Here is a 20,886-nt window from a genome sequence, read left to right as displayed (position 1 = left end):
GCCTTTGTTTTTTGAGACAGGATCTCTTATCACCCAGTCTAGAACCCAGTCTGGAGTGTAGTGGCGCAACCATGGCTCACTGTAGTCTTGAGATCCTGGGCTCAGGAGATCCTCCTGCCTGTCTCTTGAGTAGCTAGAATTATAGGCATGCCCTACCTCATCCAGCTAATTTATTTTTTCTTTCTTTTTCTTTTTTTTTTTTTTTTTTTTTTGAGGCAGAGTCTCTGTTGACCAGGCTGGATTGCAGTGATGCGATCTCAGCTCACTGCAACCATGCCCGGCTAATTTTTGTATTTTTAGTACAGATGGGGTTTAACCGTGTTGGCCAGGCTGATCTCAAACTCCTGACCTCAAGCGATCTGCCCACCTCAGCCTTCCAAAATGCTGGGATTACAGGCATGAGCCACCACGCCCAGCCTACTTTTTCTTATTTTTATTTTATTTTATTGTTATTTTATTTTTGCAGAGGCAAGGTCCTGCTTTATTGGCCAAATTGTTCTGCAACTCCTGGCCTCAGGCGATCCTCCCACCTCAGCTTCCCAAAGTGCTGGGTTATAGGTGTGAGCCACCGCACCTGGCCACCTGCTGCTTTTTCTTGTTATGAATGTATCACTAGCACAGCTCTTAATAACCAAAATAAAATCCTGAAAATTGAGCATAAAGAGAATTGAAGGGGCACTGGAAAATGTGTTTTGATTAATCTGGCAAAAGTTGGATAAAGAGGAAGAAGATTAAAACAGTATTTTCTCCAAAATGTGAGAATGCTTATCTGAGCGTCCTAAGCCAAAACCAGTTTTTGTAAAGAAGAAAAGCCCAAAGAAATGGAGTTTGTGGGGAATACAGGTGGGAAAAAATAATATGGTAAATGTTTAGTTACCTTAAGTACTCAAAGGATAAGAAAGAGATTTTGGATTAATTAGGTCACCTGTCCTAGACATAGTTGGGAGGGTTGGTGTGAAGTAGAAAGCTGCTCATGTGCATGAGACATATACAAATTGAGTTATCAGAACTTGGTTAATTTACTGTGTTCGGTATTACTTGATACTGTTCTGAGCACACAGTGGTGAATGGTCATTAAATCATTAATACTGGGCAGCATTCATAAAACAAATGAATTTTGATGTAAAAGTAAACTAAATTTGGAAATGTTAAGAGCACTCTTAGCCATCTAACCACTATTTGGAATGGGTAAAGCAATTGTTAAGTGTAACAGAAGAAATGAAAGCTCCGTATGAGAGACAGTTGCAGAGAAAACTGCTTTTTCTCAAATATTTTGGGCCAGAGTTTGTCTTCAGGTAGTACTTGGCAGGTATAAACTAGAACTGGTTGATAAGAGGAGAGGGGTATGGGAAGTCATACAATATATAAGAGATTTTAACCCAGATCATCTGACTTCACACTGTGTTGTTTAATTACCTTCTGCTGTCCATAAATTAGTAGATTTCTATTGTTACCCAGTCCTTACTCGTCAGATTATCATGTCTTTCCTGTTAAAAGTAAGCACGTATATAAAACATTTATTGGCTGGGTGCAGTGGCTCATGCCTGTAGTCCCAGCACTTTGGGAGGCCAAGATGGGTAGATTGTTTGAGCCCAGAGACCAGCCTGGGCAATAAAGGGAGACCCCATCTGTACAAAAAATAAAAAAATTAACCAAGCATGGTAGCTGGCACCTGTCCCAACTACCCAGAAGGTGGAGGTTGCAGTCAGTGAGCTGAGATCGCACAACTGCAACAGAGCCTGTCTCAGAAAAACATTTCTTAGGTTACAAGTTACTGTAATTAAACTTACCTTGTTTTAAAAATAATTTTTCTAGGCAGGCGCGGTGGCTCACGCCTGTGAATCCCAGCACTTTGGGAGGCCAAGGCTGGTGGATCAGGAGGTCAAGAGATTGAGACCATCCTGGCCAACATGGTGAAACACCATCTCTACTAAAAATACAAAATTATCTGGGCGTGGTGGCGCATGCCTGTACTCCCAGCTTCTCAGGAGGCTGAGGCAGGAGAATCGCTTGAACTCGGGAGGCGGAGGTTGCAGTGAGCCAAGATCGCGCCACTGCACTCCAGCCTGGCAACAGAGTGAGACTCTGTCCCCAGTAATAATAATTTTTCTATAACTGAAGTTGAGTTTGCATCAAATTTTCAGAAAAGGAAATATGGTCGGGCACAGTGGCTTGCACCTGCAATCCCAGCACTTTGGGAGGAGGGGGCAGTGGGAGGATCACTTGAGCCCAGGAGTTGGAGACCAGCCTGGGCAACATAGCGAGACTCTATCTCTACAAAAAGTGGAAAAATATTTAAAAATATTTTTTGAGGCCAGGTGCAGTGGCTCACGGGTGTGATGCCAGCACCTTGGGAGGCCGAGGCTGGTGGATCACCTGAGGTCAGGAGTTTGAGACCAGCCTGACCAACATGGTGAAACCCCGTCTCTACTAAAAATACAAAACATTAGCCTGGTGTGGTGGCACACACCTGTAATCCCAGCTCCTCGGGAGGCTGAGGCAGGAGAATCTCTTGAACCTGGGAGGCGGAGGTTGCAGTGAGCTGAGGATCGCGCCACTGCACTCCAGTCTGGGCGACAGAAGCCCTGTCTCATAAAAAATTAAAAAAAAAAATTTATTTTTTTTTTAAGGAAATATGTGTATATGTAAGGGAATATAATTTTGTTGTTTTACAGTAACATAATGGAATGTCTTTTTCTGTTTCCTAGGTTCTCTACTTTTAGAGTCCAAAATAAATCCTAACACTGCATACCAGAAACAACAGGTAAAATTTTGAAGATGTGTTTTATCTTGTGTATTTTCCTTTTGAGTAAATGAAAGTTTATTATCTGATTGCTTATAGTGAAAAATTTATAAGAGATTACAACAGTTTGCCAGTGAGATTCTAAAATAGGATTTCTGCCAATTCCTATAGTGTTTAACACAATAATTTTAAATTTAAAAAGCTTGCCACAAGTTAAAATGGAGTTTGTGTTCCAACTATTATAGCAACTGAGCCCTAAAATTTCCTTGTTTTTACCTAAAAAAAAAAGGTGACCATTGATGTGATAAGCTGCTACAAACACAGTTAAATGGTGAAAATTCCTGTTGTAGATGATAGTGCAGAAGGAACATTAGTATCTCCCTCTACAGCAGTACTGTGTAGATAGGAATCTGTCATATGAATCCGATTTCTTTTACAGATTCCTGAATAGGGTCTTATTATGATACTACAGTTTTGAAGGTAACTGTACTTCACAGTACAGTGTACTCAAAATACACTTTCTTAAACCTTTCTAATATGCAAAGAAATATTAGTAAATCTTTCACTTAGTATCAACTAGTGCTGTTATTTAATGGTATTCATTCAGTACACACGCGCGTGCGCTTCACATACACCCACACAGACACACAAGATGAGTGCTCTATATAGCCAATGAAGTCAAGATCAGTTCCCTCATTGCCCAGAAGATGCAGATACAAAATAGTTAATTGAGAAGAAAGAAGATTACCAGCTTGTTCATAAAGTGCTTTGCTTCATCATTGATCTTTAAAATACTAGAAAGAAGTTAGTATTGTTTTTATTTTTCCCATTAGGTGATGCGTAAAGGTCGTGACTTGTTTGACCACACAAATAGTGGTTAGGAATGCTGGTGTCAACTCCTAAATATATTTAGTTGTGATTTATTTGTCCACCAAACATTCATACAGTATATTTTCTTGATAGTTTGATAGTCTGATATAATACTGTATTGCATTTAGTGTTCTTAAGAAAACTTAAGTTTAATGGAAAAATCTAGAGCCTGGAATATTTGGCTTTGGTCTTCCATACTTAAATACATTAAATTCATGTTTTGAAGTTGTATTCAGTTGAAGAGTAAAAGCACATCTTAAGAAAAAGGAAAGATTGAAACTGTTTTGAGAATGAATGAACAGATTCATGTGTCTCAGCCTATAGGTTTTTGGGTGATAAGCAAGATAATTTGGAGAAAAGTTGCTGTAATATTTGGAATCTTCAAGGAAAACAAGAGCAGTTTCTAAAATTTTATAAACTTGCTAGATTTGTCAAATGGGTAATTAAGAGCATATGTCTGGCTATACCCTGACTTAAGCATCAGCCACCAAGTGATTCTGAATATACATTATAGCAGAATGTGTTATTGGCTTTACGCTTATCCTAGTAGCCTTTATTGGGCTGATAATCGTAAGTATTTATCAGAATTTTAGGAGCCATCTAATTTGGGCAGGTTGTTCCCTTCACTCCCAAGATGATTGTTATTTTCTCCCAACTTTGTTTTCATCACTAAGAAGTAGTACCAGCCAGGCGTGGTGGCTCACACCTGTAATCCCAGCACTTTGGGAGGCTGAGGCGGGCAGATCATGAGGTCAGGAGATTGAGACCATCCTGGCTAACACGGTGAAACCCCGTCTCTACTAAATATACAAAAAATAAGCTGGGCGTGGTGGCGGGTACCTGCAGTCCCAGCTACTCAGGAGGCTGAGGCAGGAAAATGGCGTGAACCTGGGAGGTGGAGCTTGCAGTGAGCCGAGATTGCGCCACTGCACTCCAGCCTGGGCGACAGAGTGAGACTCCATCTCAAAAAAAAAAAAAAAAAAAAAGTGGTATCTATATTATGACTAGTTTTCATAACAGTATATATCTTTCCCATCCTAATGATGAGGAAACTGAGGCTCAGAGAGGTTGCCTCACTTTCTAAGCATCACCTGCCACATAGATGGTGGTATTAGAATTTATACCGTGGCCTCTTTACCTCTTAAATTTCTTAGTATTTTCATTCCATGCTATATTGAGGGAAAATAACGTAACTTTAATTTTGTCTTATCTGGAGCCTTATAATAAGTGCTCAGTATTTACTGAGCGGATAACCTTGTAAAGTATTTAGGCTGCCAGAATTATAGATTAACTGCAAATTCTTCTACCATTTGTTCTGTTCTGGTGAATTATAAAGGTAAACTAAAAATGAAACCTTACTAATTTTTGGCATGTTGATCTTAGAATGTTAATAGTTTTGAGCTTGAACTGCTACTCAGTCTGGATCAGATTGCCTGCCTGGTGTCTGTGATATCTGGGAGTCCTTTAAGATAGTATAAAAAGTGGAGTTTGAGGTGTTTTCCAAAATTCTCAATAAAAATTATAGACTTAGTAATACTGCACAACCAAATCAGATTCTCATCTGTTTATTTCTGGCTGGCAGCACTTTAGTCCAGTGAGACTACTGGTCTCATGATTGACAGTTATATAAATGACTGAACAGAGTTAATATGCAGTTTGGCAGATAAATTTTTCTTTTTTTTTTTTTTTTAGAGATGGAGTCTTGATATGTTGCTCAGGCTGGAGTACAGTGGCTATTATTCACAGGTGTGATCATAGTGCACTGCAGCTTCCAACTCCTGGTCTCAAGCAATCCTCCCTCCTCAGCCCCGTAACTAGCTGGGACTACAGGGATACACCATTGTGCCTTGCTTAGACACATTTTTAAACATGGAATCCATTTGTGTTACATTAAGAAGTGTTCTTGGCTGGGAGTGGTGGCTCACGCCTGTAATTCTAGCACTTTTAGAGCCCAGGAGTTTGAGACCAGCCTGAGCAACATGGCATAACTCCGCCTCTACAAAAAATACAATCACTGGGCATGGTGGCACATGCCTGTAGTTCCAGCTACTTGGGAGGCTGAGGTGGAAGGACCACCTGAGCCCAGGGAAGTAGAGGCTGCAGTGAGCCATGATGGCGCCACTACATTGCAGCATGAGTGATAGAGACACCATCTCAAAAAACAAACAAATAAAAAAAACAGAAGTGTTCTTGCTAGTGAGAAAGATTAGAAACTGCTGCAATAGAATCATAGGTCCTTAAAGGTACCTTAAGCTAGTCATCTTTCCTTCTCAATACAGGAACCATTATCATCCTGATGGATACCCAGTCGGCCTTTGCATAGCTGTTTTTGGTTACTTGCTAGTCAGATTGAATTATTTTTTTCTTTATACCATACTCAAATCCATCTAACTTTACTCTTCTAAATTCTCTTTGTACCAGCTTGAAAAAACACTTGAGTGACATAGCCCTTCAGATTTTGAAGTTAGCCATTAAATGTAACTCTCCCTAGTACCATTCAGTATTTCTTGTATGAGATGATTTATAGATTGCTCTCAATGAGAGGGTCCTTTTTTGAAATGGTTGATTGCTATCAAACATTATGTATATTTATTTATTGCCAGTAAGATTTGAAAGGATTTTTTTTTCTTTTTTTTTTTTGAGACGGACTCTCACTCTGTCACCCAGGCTGGAGTGCAGTGGCACGATCTCGGCTCACTGCAACCTCTGCCTCCTGGGTTCAAGTGACTCCCCCACGTCAGCCTCCCATGTAGCTGGGATTACAGGCATCCGCCATCATGCCCGGCTAAAATTTTTTTGTATTTTTAGTAGAGACGGGGCTTTACCATGTTGGCCAGGCTGGTCTTGAACTCCTGACCTCAGGTGATCCGCCTACCTTGGCCTCCCAAAGTGCTGTGATTAGAGGCATGAGCCACCGTACCCTGCCAAAAGGATATATTAGGCCTTATAAATATTTTGACTATTTTTTTTTTTTTTTTTTTTTGGAGACAGAGTTTTGCTCCTGTTGCCCAGGCTGGAGTGCAGTGGGGCAGTCTCAGCTCACTGCAACCTCCGCCTCCTGGGTTCAAGCAGTTCTCCTGCCTCAGTCTCCCGAGTGGCTGGGATTACAGGCACATGCCCGGCTAATTTTTGTATTTTTAGTAGAGATGGGGTTTCACCGGGTTAGCCAGGCTGGCCTCAAACTCCTGACCTCCGCCCACCTCAGCCTCCCAAAGTGCTGGGATTACAGGCGTGAGCCACCACGCCCAGCCAAATATTTTCATTATACCATGCATATTGTAGAATATATGCTCTTGGTACTATGAGGAATATAAAATGGTCTCAGTATTGTATGTGCAGTGTCTTGCTGAGATTACATCTTAATAAAAACTGTTGAACTGTTCATTAAATTTTCATTAAAGTTCTGTCTAGATGGCCAGGCACTGTGGCTCATGCCTGTAATCCCAGTGCTTTGGGAGGCCAAGGCGGGAGGGCCCAAGGCCAGGAGTTCAAGACCAGCCTAGGCAACATGACAAGCCTTCCATCTCTACAAAAAATAAAACTAAGAAGTTCTGAATAGGAATGAAAGGGTGGTAGGTGCTAGGAGTTTGCTGCTTCTTGAACCATAGCACTTTGCTAAGTTTAAAAAAAAAAACCTATGTATAGGTAAATGCTCACATACTACAAATTTAGCCAATAATTTCAAGGGCTTCATGGACCTCAGAGGCCCCTGGTGAAACACACCTGCTGACAATAGAGGGAGGAGAGAAGGAGTTTTATTAACCCTATCGTCCTAACATGCCCTAGCTATTTTATGCTTAGATTTCCTCTTTGGACATTTTAATGACAGCATAAAATGTAAGTCAGTATGCTCGGATAGCATTGGTATAATTGGTATAATGTTTTGTTTTTATCTTTTGCAATGCATGAAAAGAATATATTTCATATATTGGTTTAAGTTGTCCTTAAGGAAACATTATTTTTATTTTATAGATTGGGGGAAGTGAAGTGTAAAAAGTCATTGTTTTGAAAAAGAAAGACATTGATAATTGCCAGTATTAGTGTTGCAAAAAGTAAAAATGAGCACAGTTTTATTTCCTTTTGTTTGTTCATTTTCGTTTGTGATAGTGTATGTTAATCATTCAGACTCCTTTTATGTCTCCAAAGGACACTCTGATTGTGTGGTCTGAAGCAGAAAATTATGACTTGGCCCTTAGCTTTCAAGAAAAAGCTGGATGTGATGAAATTTGGGAGAAAATATGTCAGGTAATTTTTTAAATAAAAAAATCAACATGCTTTCTTTAAGTGTTTAGTTTTTTGCCATGCTTTCAACTAATGCCCAAGAGTTTAAATAAATTTCAAATTGATCTTTTAAATTCACTGCTGTCTTTGAACTTGATTTAAAGGAAGGTATAATTTATTGACACTAAACTCTCTAGCTCATACCTTTGCTGAACTCCATTGTTTTATATCCACCTGCCTTTTTGAAACTTTCTCCTTTCGTGTTCACTAGCATCTCAAATTTAGTACTCCAAAACCAAACATAATCTTCTCACATACATCTATCCCATCTCCTAAGTGCCATCCAGTTGCTGAAATCAGAAACTTGTGGATCATGTTTATCCTTCCATCATCGCTTTTATCCATTCAGTCCCTCGATAATAAATCTAGATCCATTGGCTTATCTTCATTTTTACTTTTGTAGTTTTCCAAGCCACCATCATTTCTTGCCTGGTTTATTGGTTTTGTCTTGACTGATCTTCCTAAATCAACATTTTAGCTAGAGCGATTAGGTGATCTTTTTAAAAATGCAAGTCTGATTACATCACTCTTTGTTCATAACTTCTTGTGGCTCTTGAAAGAAAACCCACCCTTGTACTTGTCTTGAGCAGTATGGCTATTGACTGACTATTCAGCCTTACCGTGCCTCTAGGCTCGAATGTTCTTGATTTATTCTGGAGTTTCCCTAGTGACATAATCACAATCTTTTGTGAATTTGCATTTGTATGTGCTCTAGTAGCTAATGCTGTTGGCTCTTGTTATACACTTCTTAGGCCATTTCTTTCTAGAGAAGGTTTCTCCATCTCCATGTTTACTTTATCTAGAGAATAATCTTCACCAGATTCCTTAATTCCTTTGAATGTGGCCCTCAAACCAGCAGCACAAGCATGACCTGGGAACTGATAGAAATGCAAATTCTGAGACTAGCACCCCTCCCGCCGACCCCAGACCTACTGGATCCAAAACTGCAAGTAGGGTCCAATAATTGTTCTTTAAAATCCTTTCTTAGGAATTCTGTTTTCACAAGCCCTATAGGCCAGACTTTTCTCTGTAAAAAACAAGATGGTAAATATTTAAGGCTTTGCAGGCCATATAGTCTCAGTCACAGCTAGGTCACCTCTGCTGTTCTAGTTCGGAAGTAGTCATAGACAGCACATAAATGAATGGAGGGGCTGTCTTCTAGTAAAACTTTTATTTACAAAAACAGGTGGCAGACCAAATTTGGCTGTAGTTTGTCGCCCCCTGCTTTTGGTGATTCTGATGCACCCTAAAGTTTGACAGCTATAGCATTCATAGAAGATATAGTGTCCTTAGCACAGTTTTTCCTTGACTTAATGGAATTTATTTCAAGAATATATTCTACTTCGCTGTGCTTTTCATAAATTAACCTGTCTGTTAAGCTGTCCCTTTCCTTCTCTGAAACATGAAAGGACTAACATTTATATCTGAATACCATCCATCTTTTTAGTTTTTCTTTGCTTTCCATCCAACAATTATATTTATAGCATATTTCTCTAGATTTTGTCTTGTAGAGTTATCCCAAAGAGAGAGAGGTGACATTAATGAGTTCAGGCTATGTTAATAGCATCTGTTATTCAGACAAATCTTGTTCTCCTCTCTTTCATCTTTCTGAATCAAACACTTCCACTCTGGATACAGTCTTCCTTTATGCCAATGTGTAACTCAAACCTGAACTCACTCTGTCATTGTCATGCCTGGCTCTCCTTTAATATTGTCTGATCTTTACCTTAGTTTGGTCTTTAATGTCATAAAGTTTTTCATCATCTTAATAATTTTATCACTAGCTGCTTATATTCTTTCTGATACTCCCTTTCAACTTTTACATAGTTTATGTTCAAGGTGTCATTTCTCAGTCACTCTTTTTATGGGTTCTGTCTGAACTTCTCAATCATTTTCTAGATCCAAGAAAGTCATTACATTTTGCTCTCTGAGATATTAAATGTTTTTCTATTTCTTGAACCATGTTCACCAATTTGCTCAACTCAAAAAGATGGCATTCTTAATATAATAAGGGCACTCCTCTCTTTTCATTTGGTTTGCTAATCAAAATCTAACATTTTTTCTGTGGATAAAGTCATAGTTTGGGTATCAGGAACTTAAAACTATAATGAGAGCTTACATAATTAACAAATTCAGAGCCAGTGTGAGACCATGCAGGTACAAGCCATGAATGTGACTTGCCTCCTTTCAGTGCTGCTGTCCACTTGGTTGAGGTCAAGACCATATCACCTTGCAGCACATTTCAAGAAAAGTATTCCAGGTCATCATCTTTTCTAGTATCTATCAGTGCATCTGTTCATTACACTAAGCAATTTAAGCTTCTTGGCTTTTTCATATAAGGTCTAATTTTCTTCATCGCTTTACCATTCTACTTGGCCTTCTACTTGCTTTAGTGGTCACTGTCCCAAATTCTAGGGCCAAGATAACAAAATTTGTTTCATTTCAAAGTTTATCCTTGACCTTTTGTTACCAAAAAAAATGCCTTACTTTAAAATGTAGTCAATGTAAGTTACCTTTTTATAATAAGAGCCCCTCCAGTGGCATAAAATTAGGTTTTATGACAGATTTTCAGGCTCCTAGAGGGATCATGAAGGCTACAGGTTAGGGTGTGTAGAAAGGAAAATATTTTCGTGGTTTGGTTACTTAACCTTCAGCAGACCTTTTTTGGGAATAACTCTACTACATATAGGTTGTATTTACTTTATATGTGGCTTCATTTTTATGTAGGTACACTTGTATTCTGCCTAGTGTTTTTTAAATCCTGTGTTTGGGCTGTCAGTATTTATAGCAAATCAGTGACTCACTTTGGTCCAAAGCCAGTTTGTTCATGCTCTTTGGCCCTTGGTTTCTACAATCAATTGATGTTAAATATTTGCCTTTTTGCTTATAATTATATATATTTTCTATGATCATAACATTATGATATTTGGTGTTTATTTGGTCTTCACCTCAGAGTTAAATATTGAAGAGTTTGGTGGTGGCAGCTATCCTTTAGCACAGTCCTAGGACTGTTTCTGAGACTTGCCTTGGTCTGCTGGAAAAGAGGGCCAGGGATATGAGATGTTAGTGGCTGTTTTAGCATCAGGCTTCTATGTTGTGGGTCTGCAGAGGGCTGTTTTGTAACAGTCTCACTTAGTTTAGCCTGTCCTAGAAAGTTGTTCTTGCCAGCAGACCTCATACTTTATAGGGAAGCTCATTCTGTTTTTGAACTTTGACTAACTTCCTTAAAATTGAAAGTATACGTTATTTGGAGAAATGTAATGTAGAAAAGTAGGCAGTTTTGTCTTGAAAATTATCATTATAGGTTTCTTACAACATTTCTAGTATTCATCTTAGAGTAGCATTAAGGTTTGCTGGTCAGCTGTTATCTATTTTGTCAGCAATTGAATTTTTTTTCATAGGTTCAAGGAAAGGACCCTTCCGTGGACATCACTCAGGACCTTGTGGATGAATCTGAAGAGGAGCGTTTTGATGATATGTCATCGCCAGGCTTAGAATTGCCATCTTGTGAATTAAGTCGCCTTGAAGAAATTGCAGAACTTGTGGCATCATCTTTACCTTCACCTCTTCGTCGTGAAAAACTTGCACTGGCACTAGAAAATGAGGGTTATATTAAAAAGCTCCTGGAGCTTTTTCATGTGTGTGAAGATTTGGAAAATATTGAAGGACTGCACCACTTGTATGAAATTATCAAAGGCATCTTTCTCTTGAATCGAACTGCTCTTTTTGAAGTTATGTTCTCTGAAGAATGTATAATGGACGTCATTGGATGTTTAGAATATGATCCTGCTTTATCACAACCACGAAAACACAGGGAATTTCTAACAAAAACAGCCAAGTTTAAAGAAGTGATTCCCATATCAGATCCTGAGCTGAAACAAAAAATTCATCAGACATACAGAGTTCAGTATATACAAGATATGGTTCTACCAACTCCTTCGGTCTTTGAAGAAAACATGTTATCAACACTTCACTCTTTTATCTTTTTCAATAAGGTAGAGATTGTTGGCATGTTGCAGGTGAGTTAGATCATTCATTTTTTCATACTTCAAGAGATGCAGCGAAAACAATTTGCTCCTTTTAAATACATTGAGTTTTAATTTTGTTAATGTATAAAGTTAAGTATTGTGAGATATTTTAAGAGATTATAATATACAATAATAATACGAGACCAGAAGGTTACTCTATCTGGGGTAGGAGAGGTAAGTGTGACAAATGTAGTTTGAAGAAATGGTATGAGGGGATGATTTTTTGGATACAGGGTCTTGCTCTGTCACCCAGGCTGTAGGGCAATAATGCAGTCTCAACGACTGCAACCTCCACCTCCGCTTCCCTGGCTGAAACAATCCTCCCACCGCAGCCTCCTGAGTAGCTGGGACCACAGGTGTGCACCACCACCCCCAGCCAATTTTTGTATTTTTTGGAGAGATGGAGTTTGTCATACTGCCCAGGCTGGCCTCAAACCTCTGAGCTCAAGCAATCTGCCTGCCCTGGCCTCCCAAAGTGCTGGGATTACAGGTGTGAGCCACTGGGCCCAGCCTGATTTTTTTTTTTTTTTAAGTTAGGGTCTTGCTCTGTTGCCCAGGCTGGAGTGCAGTGGTACAGCCATAGCTTATTGCAACCTTGAACTCCTGGGCTTCAGCCATCCTCCCACCTCAGCCTTCCAATTAGCTAAGACTACAGATGCATGCTACCATAGCCACCTTTTAAAAATTTTTTTGTAAAGAATGGATCTCCCTTTGTTGCCCAGGCTGGTCTCAAACTCCTGGCTTCAAGCAATTCTCCCACCTTAGCTTCGTAAAGTGTTGGGATTACAGTTGTGAGCTACCATACTCAACTATAGGAGGATAATATTAATGAAATGGTTGAATGCTGAACTTTGGGGTTATTACTCTATGAATTATGCATAGAATAGAACAGATTGGAAGAGGAAAGAGTGAAGCACAAAGCCAAGAGAAATGTCACCAAACACAGAATATAAATTCTAATGAGAATTGTGGGCCAGGCGCTATGGCCTGTCTCTACCAAAAAAATAAAATTTAAAACGAATTTGTAAAATTCCCAGATAATGATATGGTAAAAGTCCAGTTTCAGGGTCTAGGGAATGTAGCAGAGGAGGCAAATTATAACTGCATGTATCCCTACCAAAAGCCACGTTTTGCTAAGGGGTGTGCCTGTGGGTGAGTTAAACCCAAGTGAATTTGAGTTTCAGCTCCGTCTGTCACTTAATAACAGTAGCTATGTAAGTTGGGCAGCCTTAACTTCTTAAAGCTTCAGTTTCCCCATCTGAAAGATGGTGACATTAATGCCTACCCTGTAAAGTTGTCTGAAAATTAAGTGAGGTCAGGCATGTAAAGAAAGTGTTTAATATGATGTAAGATTCATGGGAATTTTTTAAGTGTCTATTGATAATTGCTTATTAAAATGTAGATTTTTTTTTCTTACAGTATGCCCAATCTCTCTGATCTGGTGTTTTAGGGTGTTTGCATCACAGTCCCCTAGGGTGCAGTATAATGAATTCTGCACAAAACCTGAGTCAAAGTCTCTGAGAGCTAGACAATAATTTGCGTTTGTAACACCCCCAAAGTTAGAAAAGCTCTTACTGTGTCATCCCAGTGTGTGAATTGGTCTATTCTAACTGAAATAGAAGTTTACATAGGCTGGGCCTAGTGGCTTATACCTGTAATCCCACCACTTTGGGAAGCCAAGGCAGGAGAATCGATTGAACCCAGAAGTTAAAGACTAGCCTGGGGCTGGATGCGGTAGCTCACACCTATAATCCCAGCACTTTGGGAGGCCAAGGCGGGTGGATCACCTGAGGTCAAGAGTTCAAGACCAGCCTGGCCAACATGGCAAAACCCCGTCTCTACTAAAAATACAACAATTAGCTAGACGTGATGGTGGACGCCTGTAATCCCAGACTCGGGAGGCTGAGGCGAGAGAATCATTTGAATCTGGGAGGCGGAGGTTGCAGTGAGCTGAGATGACACCATTGCACTCTAGCCTGGGCAACAGGAGTGAAATTCCGTCTCAAAAAAGATTTTTTTTTTTTTTTAAATTAGCCAGGTATGGTGATGCATGCCTATAATCCCAGCCACATGGGAGGCTGAGTTGAGAGAATCGCTTGAGCCCAGGAGTTTGAGTCTGCAGTGAGCAATGATCATGTCACCGCACTCAAGCCTGAGCAACAGAGTGAGACCCTATCTCAACAACAAAAAAATAAGTTTGTGTAGTACAAAGAAAGAATTGTTATTTGCACCCATACACACACACACACACACACGTTTTTTATTCTTTGATGCCTGTGGTATTGTAAGAATAATAGATCTTTGGGAGACTGAGGTGGGTGGATCACTTGAGGTCGGGAGTTCGAGACCAGCCTGACCAACATGGCAAAACCTCGTCTCTACTAAAAATACAAAAATTAGCCAGGCATGGTGGTGGACACCTGTAATCCCAGCTGCTCAGGAGAATGAGGCAGGAGAATCGCTTGAATCCAGGATGCAGAGGCACATGCCTGTAATCCCAGTTACTCCAGAGGCTGAGACAGGAGAATCATTTGCACCTGGTAGGCAGAGGTTGCATTGAGCCAAGGTCGCACCACTGCAGATAAGTGTAATATGACTTGGAAGATCTTTTAAGACTTTACCTCAGGTGTATAAGTAAAATTTATTTGAAACCTGAATTTGTTAAGTATAGAAAGGAAGACAATAAATGTAGTAAGAGCTGCTTGGTAGCACACATTACATATAAAGCAGTATGTTTAATCGTGTCTGTTCCTGTTTAGAAAATTTTGTATTTGTAAGGTATTAGCCAGTGATAGGCAAAAAAAGGAAAAGTATGAACTAAAATACTGAGTTCTCCTGATCCTTTTCTTTAGTTCCATATGGTTTTGTTTTTGTTATGTGGGGATTTGTCACTTCTGTGTTTTCTTGGTCTTCATACATGTAAAATGCCAGTTTTATTCATTAAGTATGAATAATTTCAAGTTGTTAAATCTTTGCTTCCCTGTAATATGCTGTGTAAAATACTGGCTGCCAATACGTCTGTTTCTCTTGATGCTGGACACTTCTATCCAAAGTGCTGCTGTGAAGGCTGTAGCATTTTACAAATGTTTTGGCAAGAAGTGATTGAGGTACAGTTTAATGCAGGTTCCTGCCCACTTTGTATAGCCCCATGCACACAAAATAAATATCACACCCTCTTAACATTGACTGCTTCCTTTGTAGTACCATAAACATTCTTATTTTCTCTATTTCTGTACCCCCAACTGCAGTTCAGAGAATGTCTTTTTTAACCATTTGATACCCATTTGGTAGAATATAGTATATTGGAGATGTGTCTTGAAATTGGATGCCATTTGGGTAACAAACATGGTCAAGATCATATTAATGAGGTATGACCTATTTGTTCATTTTAGAAAAAGTAAAGGTGGGAATAACCAAACTAACTTAGTGCCACAGAAGATTTTTCTGGAGCACTCAAAATAGTGAATGTGGAGCTAGTAATCTAGTGGGAGCTTGTATATACATCCATGTGTATGTGTATTTAGAGTGAGGCATGTCTAGGGCTGGAGTGGTATTGAATCTACTTGCACAAGCTGAGGTAGTATGTAATTAAAATAAAATCTTGGTCGAGCATGGTGGTTCATGTGTGTAATCCCAGCACTTCAGGAGGCCCAGGCCAGTGGATTGCTTGAGGCCAGGAGTTCAAGACCAGACTGGCCAACATGACAAAACCCCATCTCTGCTACAAGTACAAAACTTATCTGGGCGTAGTGGTGTGTGCCTGCAGTCCCAGCTGCTAAGGAGACTGAGACAGGAGAATTGCTTTAACCTGGGAGGCGGAGGTTGTAGTGAGCCGAGATGGCACCACTGTGCTCTACCTGGGTGACAGAGCAAGACTCTGTCTCAAAAAGCAAAACAAAACAAAAGCCAAGATCTTGATGAAAAAATAGTGATGAGAAACATTGACCAGGCAGTCATGAAGGCTCTGCCACCTTAATTGGGCTTGGGTAAATTTTAAAATCCAAGTCTCAATTATAAAATGAGGAAGTAAAACAAAAAGTTCTAAATTTTGCTTTTTAAATAATTGAGTCATTCACTGTATCTTTAAAACACTAAAGTAGCTTTGTCTTCATTTTCATTCTCATTTGAGAGGTTGTAGAACCTACCTTTTAAAAGTTAATAAGATTATAAAACCTATGAAAGTGAGGGGTCAGCAAGTATTGGTCCTGCTATTTTTGTAAGATTTTATTGAAATACAGCCATATCCACTCATTTCCAGTTGTCTGTGACTACTTTCATATTACTGGAGCAGGGTTGAGTACTCGTAGTAGAGATCACATGGGCCGCAAAGCTCAAAATATTTACTACCTGGCCTTTATATAGGCTTAGAAAATAGAGCCTTGACAAAATTTTATACTTTAATAGTGTGGTTTTTCCTTCTGTTAAAAAAAAAAAAAAAGAGCATTGCCAATACCACCTTTCCTTTTTATAGTTATTGCTGTGTATATTAAAGCATTCCTGAAATTATATTTTAGGACAATCTTAGCATTAACATAATTGCATTTGTCCTTTGTTTCACAGGAAGATGAAAAATTTCTGACAGATTTGTTTGCACAACTAACAGATGAAGCAACAGATGAGGAAAAAAGACAGGAATTGGTAAGAAATTAGATACTATGAAAGGCATAAAAATAAAACAACTGGCCGGGCTTGGTGGCTCACGCCTGTAATCCCAGCACTTTGGGAGGCCGAGGTGGGTGGATCACGAGGTCAGGAGTTTGAGACCAGCCTGGCGAACGTGGCGAAACTCCGTCTCTACTAAAAAGTACAAAAATTAGCCAAGCATGGTGGCGGGCACCTGTAATCCTAGCTACTCAGAAGGCTGAGGCAGGAGAATCGCTTGAACTCGGGAGGTGGAGGTTGCAGTGAGCCAAGATCGTGCCATTGCACTCCAGCGTCGGCAACAACAGCAAGACTCCGTCTCAATAAATAAATAAATAAAATAAACTTTTTATATCACTTATCCTTTTTTCTAATTTCAGGTTAACTTTTTAAAAGAATTTTGTGCGTTTTCCCAAACGCTACAGCCTCAAAACAGAGATGCTTTTTTCAAGACTTTGTCAAACATGGGCATACTACCAGCTTTAGAAGTCATCCTTGTAAGTTTTGTGTCTCCTCATTTTTAATTACCATTTTTTAATCCCAAAATTAATATTTTTAATGCTACATGCAAATATTCTATTAGCCAATATTTAAAATTAGCTGCGTAGTTCATTAAGTTAAAGAAGCTGTAAAATTCCAATATTAGACAGTTTTCACACAGTATTGAAAGAATGCAGTAAAGGAATTTTCCATAATTTAATGATAATTTGTCAGCTTTGCAGCTTATTAGCTGAAATGTTAAAATAGGCAAACAAATAAATGATTTAGAAAGTATAATTTTATCCGTACAATAAGAGTTTTATATGCAGAAGAATTTCTTTCACCTTTTACATTGCAGTTTTTTCATATGTTTTGTTAGGTTTGGATATTTACATAGCTATAGGTTCCGTATTTTTATAATTACAGGAAAAATAAATGTTTTTTGTCTGCAGGGCATGGATGATACACAGGTGCGAAGTGCTGCTACTGATATATTCTCATACTTGGTTGAATATAATCCATCCATGGTACGAGAGTTTGTCATGCAGGAGGCACAACAGAATGATGATGTAAGTAAGAAGTTAACAGAGCAAAAAATAACCAGCAAGGTAAATATTATTTGTACTAATAGTAAGTATTTATACATAGGAAGCTATAACTGTTTTTATTATTCACTTTTAAGATTTAATTGTTGCTGTTTGGGAAAAGTGTAGCCATAATATCAGACGGCTTATTATTCCCCTAAATTGGTTCCTGTCTCAGTTTATCAATTTGTCCTACAGCAATTATTTATGTTCATTTAAATTGCCTTTTAAAATATTCATGTCAGGTTTTTGTTTTGTTTTGTTTTAATTCTGAAGTCAACTTGCTATGTTGTCTTTTTTAAATCATTTAGTCAATCAATTCTTGTATCTGGGGAATTAAGAGTAAGTTACCTAGGAAAACATTGACTTTAGGGTAGATTCTCAAAATCGTCAAGAATGAAGAAATGTAGCACAGTCCCTTAAAGTATGAAGGGTGCTGTTTCTTTACTGCCTAGCCATAGAGAACAAGCTGTTACATTGTTCACAAACACTCACACGTTAGCATCTGAGATATACCAGATTTTAAAGTAATAGAGAATATATCCTGGTAATGTGAAGGGTGCGCCTGGATCACATAGTGCGTGACATGTGAGAGCACTAAATGTGTGTGCTCTCCTTTATTTTAAAATAATTGAACCAATGATTCTGATTTTTTCCTGCTTCCCCTGTAACAATTTGGAAGCAACTTTTTACGTAAGAATGAGTAAGAAGGACCTGCTCTCAGGTCCTTCTTAAGGGAGGAGGGGAATAAAGATCCCCTAAGGAAAAAAAAAATCTGTTTAGAATTCCAGCCTGCGGTATTTTTACGAAATAAGAAAATAGACTGTCTTACTTTTTGAAAAGATCCTATTTAATGTATTGTGATGTCAAAAGGAAATGGAATGCCATGTAACTGCTGTGTTTAAGTTTTTATTTTTATAGTGCAGGATAGGTGCAAAAAAGCACCAGTTTGAACTGTTGTGTCATGTTTTTCTTTTATAAAATATTAACATCAGCCTCAGCAACATAGCAAGACCCTCTTTTAGTACAAGATTAATTTTTAAAACTTAGATATGGTGGCATGCACCTATAGTCCCAGATACTCAGGAGGATGAGAAGGAAGAGTCTCTTAAGACCAGGAGTTTGACTCTGCAGTGAGCTATGATTGCTCCACTGCACTCCAGTCTGGGTGACGAAGCCAGACCCCATCTCAAAAAAAAAAAAAATTCTTTGAGAACCAAAGTATCTGTATTATTGAAAATAAAGGCTATTGTTGGTCCCATTAACCCATGAGCTGAACATATGAACATGTATTGATATACCTCAAAATACACACAGTAGGACTCTTTTTTTTTTCTCCTGTTTTGCAACAGAATAACATTTCAGTCACTAGGACTCTTGATTCCCACTCTTCTTAATCATCATTTCCATCTACTGTCTGCATTTTCTCTATCCCTTGTCCATCCTGCCTTTGCATACACATAGGCAAGAGCAGGGATTTTCTCACTGAATCCCTCTCAATCTTATTTACTACTTAGGTGAGGAATACCAGTCATAATAGGACCTCAGGAAAACCAGCCATCTATTTTCTTTGATATTTAGAATGTGTATAATCCATTTGTTCTCTGCACTCTCTAAATACCATAGTCTCATTTTCTCCAATTTCAGACATTCAGATAATTTTTTCCTAAATTTATTTTAAAAGGAAATTTTATATCACTTTTACAAATGGAGAACATACATCATTGGCCATAAATAGAAGGACTCTATAATAATAAACGCAATAGACCGGGCACGGTGGCTCACGCCTGTAATCCCAGCACTTTGGGAGGCTGAGGCAGGCGGATCACCTGAGGTAGGGAGTTCAAGACTAGCCTGACGATCATGGAGAAACCCCATCTCTACTAAAAATACAAAATTAGCCGGGCATGGTGGTGCATGCCTGTAATCCCAGCTACTAGGGAGGCTGAGGCAGGAGAATCGCTTGAACCCGGGAGGTGGAGGTTGTAGTAAGCCGAGATGTAGTAAGCTGAGATCGTGCCATTGCACTCCAGCCTGGGCAACAAGAGGCAAACTCCGTCTCAAAAAAATAAAAATAAAAGCAACGAAAGTAGAATGATGTTCTAAATCCTACCTAAATATTCTTACTCTTAAAGCTATGGTCATAAAACCCACTGGCTTTCTTCAAAAGGTAGATTACATTATTAGAAAGTTGTAAAGATATATTATCACCAAACTAAAACTTTGCTTTTGCTTTATTAAGAGGAATTTAAAGATAATAGACAAATTTCTATTTAGGGCTATGTCCCTGTACCACACTTTAGGGAATGAAACACTGTCATATGTCCTGTCAGATAACTGAGTTAAACATTTCACTTTGCAATTAACAAAACAGCTAGAGCCTAGGTATAATGCTGTGGTATGTGTCTTAGTTTTTGCTTTTTCCGTTCTCTCATAATAAGTGATCCTGAGTATGTCTATTTTTCTCTCCAGGATATTTTGCTCATCAACCTCATTATAGAACATATGATTTGTGATACAGATCCTGAACTTGGAGGAGCAGTCCAGCTTATGGGCCTGCTTCGAACTTTAGTTGACCCAGAGAACATGCTAGCCACTGCCAATGTAAGCCATGAGCATTTCCCCTCTTTTTCATAGTTAGTATATTGTGTATTGCTGGTAGGAACCAGTGCGGTTAAAGTTCATGGAATTGTTCTTGATTCCTTAGAAAACAGAAAAGACTGAATTTCTGGGTTTCTTCTACAAGCACTGTATGCATGTTCTCACTGCTCCTTTACTAGCAAATACAACAGAAGACAAACCTAGTAAAGGTAAGATAATTCAGGTTGGTAGTTAAGTTCTCTGTTCTTGAATGCTGAATTCAAAGTTGGTGTTAAGTCAGTCTTTTTAGGAGGCAGTTAGTGGGAGGTAGAGGCTGGGAGGACACACCTTTTAAAAAGTAGTAGTCTTTAAAAGTTCAAACCATCAGGTTAACATAGAGGTCTTAATAATTGGTTGGTTGGTTGGTTGGTTGGTTGTTTTTATCAAAAGCAACCTGGAGAATTAATGATGTATTTTGAAAAGAAAGGTTCATGACAAAAATGTCCCTAAAAGGCCTGTAATCCCAGCACTTTGGGAGGCCAAGGCAAGCGGATCATGAGGTCAGGAGATCGAGACCATCCTGGCTAACACGGTGCAACCCCATCTCTACTAAAAAAATACAAAAAAAATTTAGCGGCCGGGCGCTGTGGCTCACGCCTGTAATCCCAGCACTTTGGGA

The 20,886-nt window shown here is 38.9% G+C and overlaps 1 protein-coding gene across 5 annotated transcripts in view; it reads left to right on the top strand.

The window, feature by feature from the left end:
* PPP4R3A (protein phosphatase 4 regulatory subunit 3A) overlaps positions 1-20,886 on the top strand; it is a 52,021-nt gene that overhangs the window by 17,296 nt on the left and 13,839 nt on the right. For 3 of the 5 annotated variants that reach the window (XM_055361247.2, XM_004055577.5, XM_055361245.2), the window contains 8 exons: positions 2,709-2,764; positions 7,760-7,858; positions 11,296-11,913; positions 16,483-16,560; positions 16,944-17,060; positions 17,496-17,651; positions 20,100-20,231; positions 20,335-20,437. In XM_055361247.2, the coding sequence (XP_055217222.2) occupies positions 2,709-2,764; positions 7,760-7,858; positions 11,296-11,913; positions 16,483-16,560; positions 16,944-17,060; positions 17,496-17,651; positions 20,100-20,231; positions 20,335-20,437 (1,359 nt within the window). The remainder of the gene's footprint in view (positions 1-2,708; positions 2,765-7,759; positions 7,859-11,295; positions 11,914-16,482; positions 16,561-16,943; positions 17,061-17,495; positions 17,652-20,099; positions 20,232-20,334; positions 20,438-20,886) is intronic. The other 2 variants (XM_055361249.2, XM_055361248.2) reach the window with 1 other exon arrangement.

Source organism: Gorilla gorilla, chromosome 15 (genome assembly GCF_029281585.2).
Source record: "Gorilla gorilla gorilla isolate KB3781 chromosome 15, NHGRI_mGorGor1-v2.1_pri, whole genome shotgun sequence".
Classification (NCBI taxonomy): Eukaryota; Metazoa; Chordata; class Mammalia; order Primates; family Hominidae; genus Gorilla; species Gorilla gorilla.
This window is presented reverse-complemented; position numbering and strand designations above follow the sequence as displayed.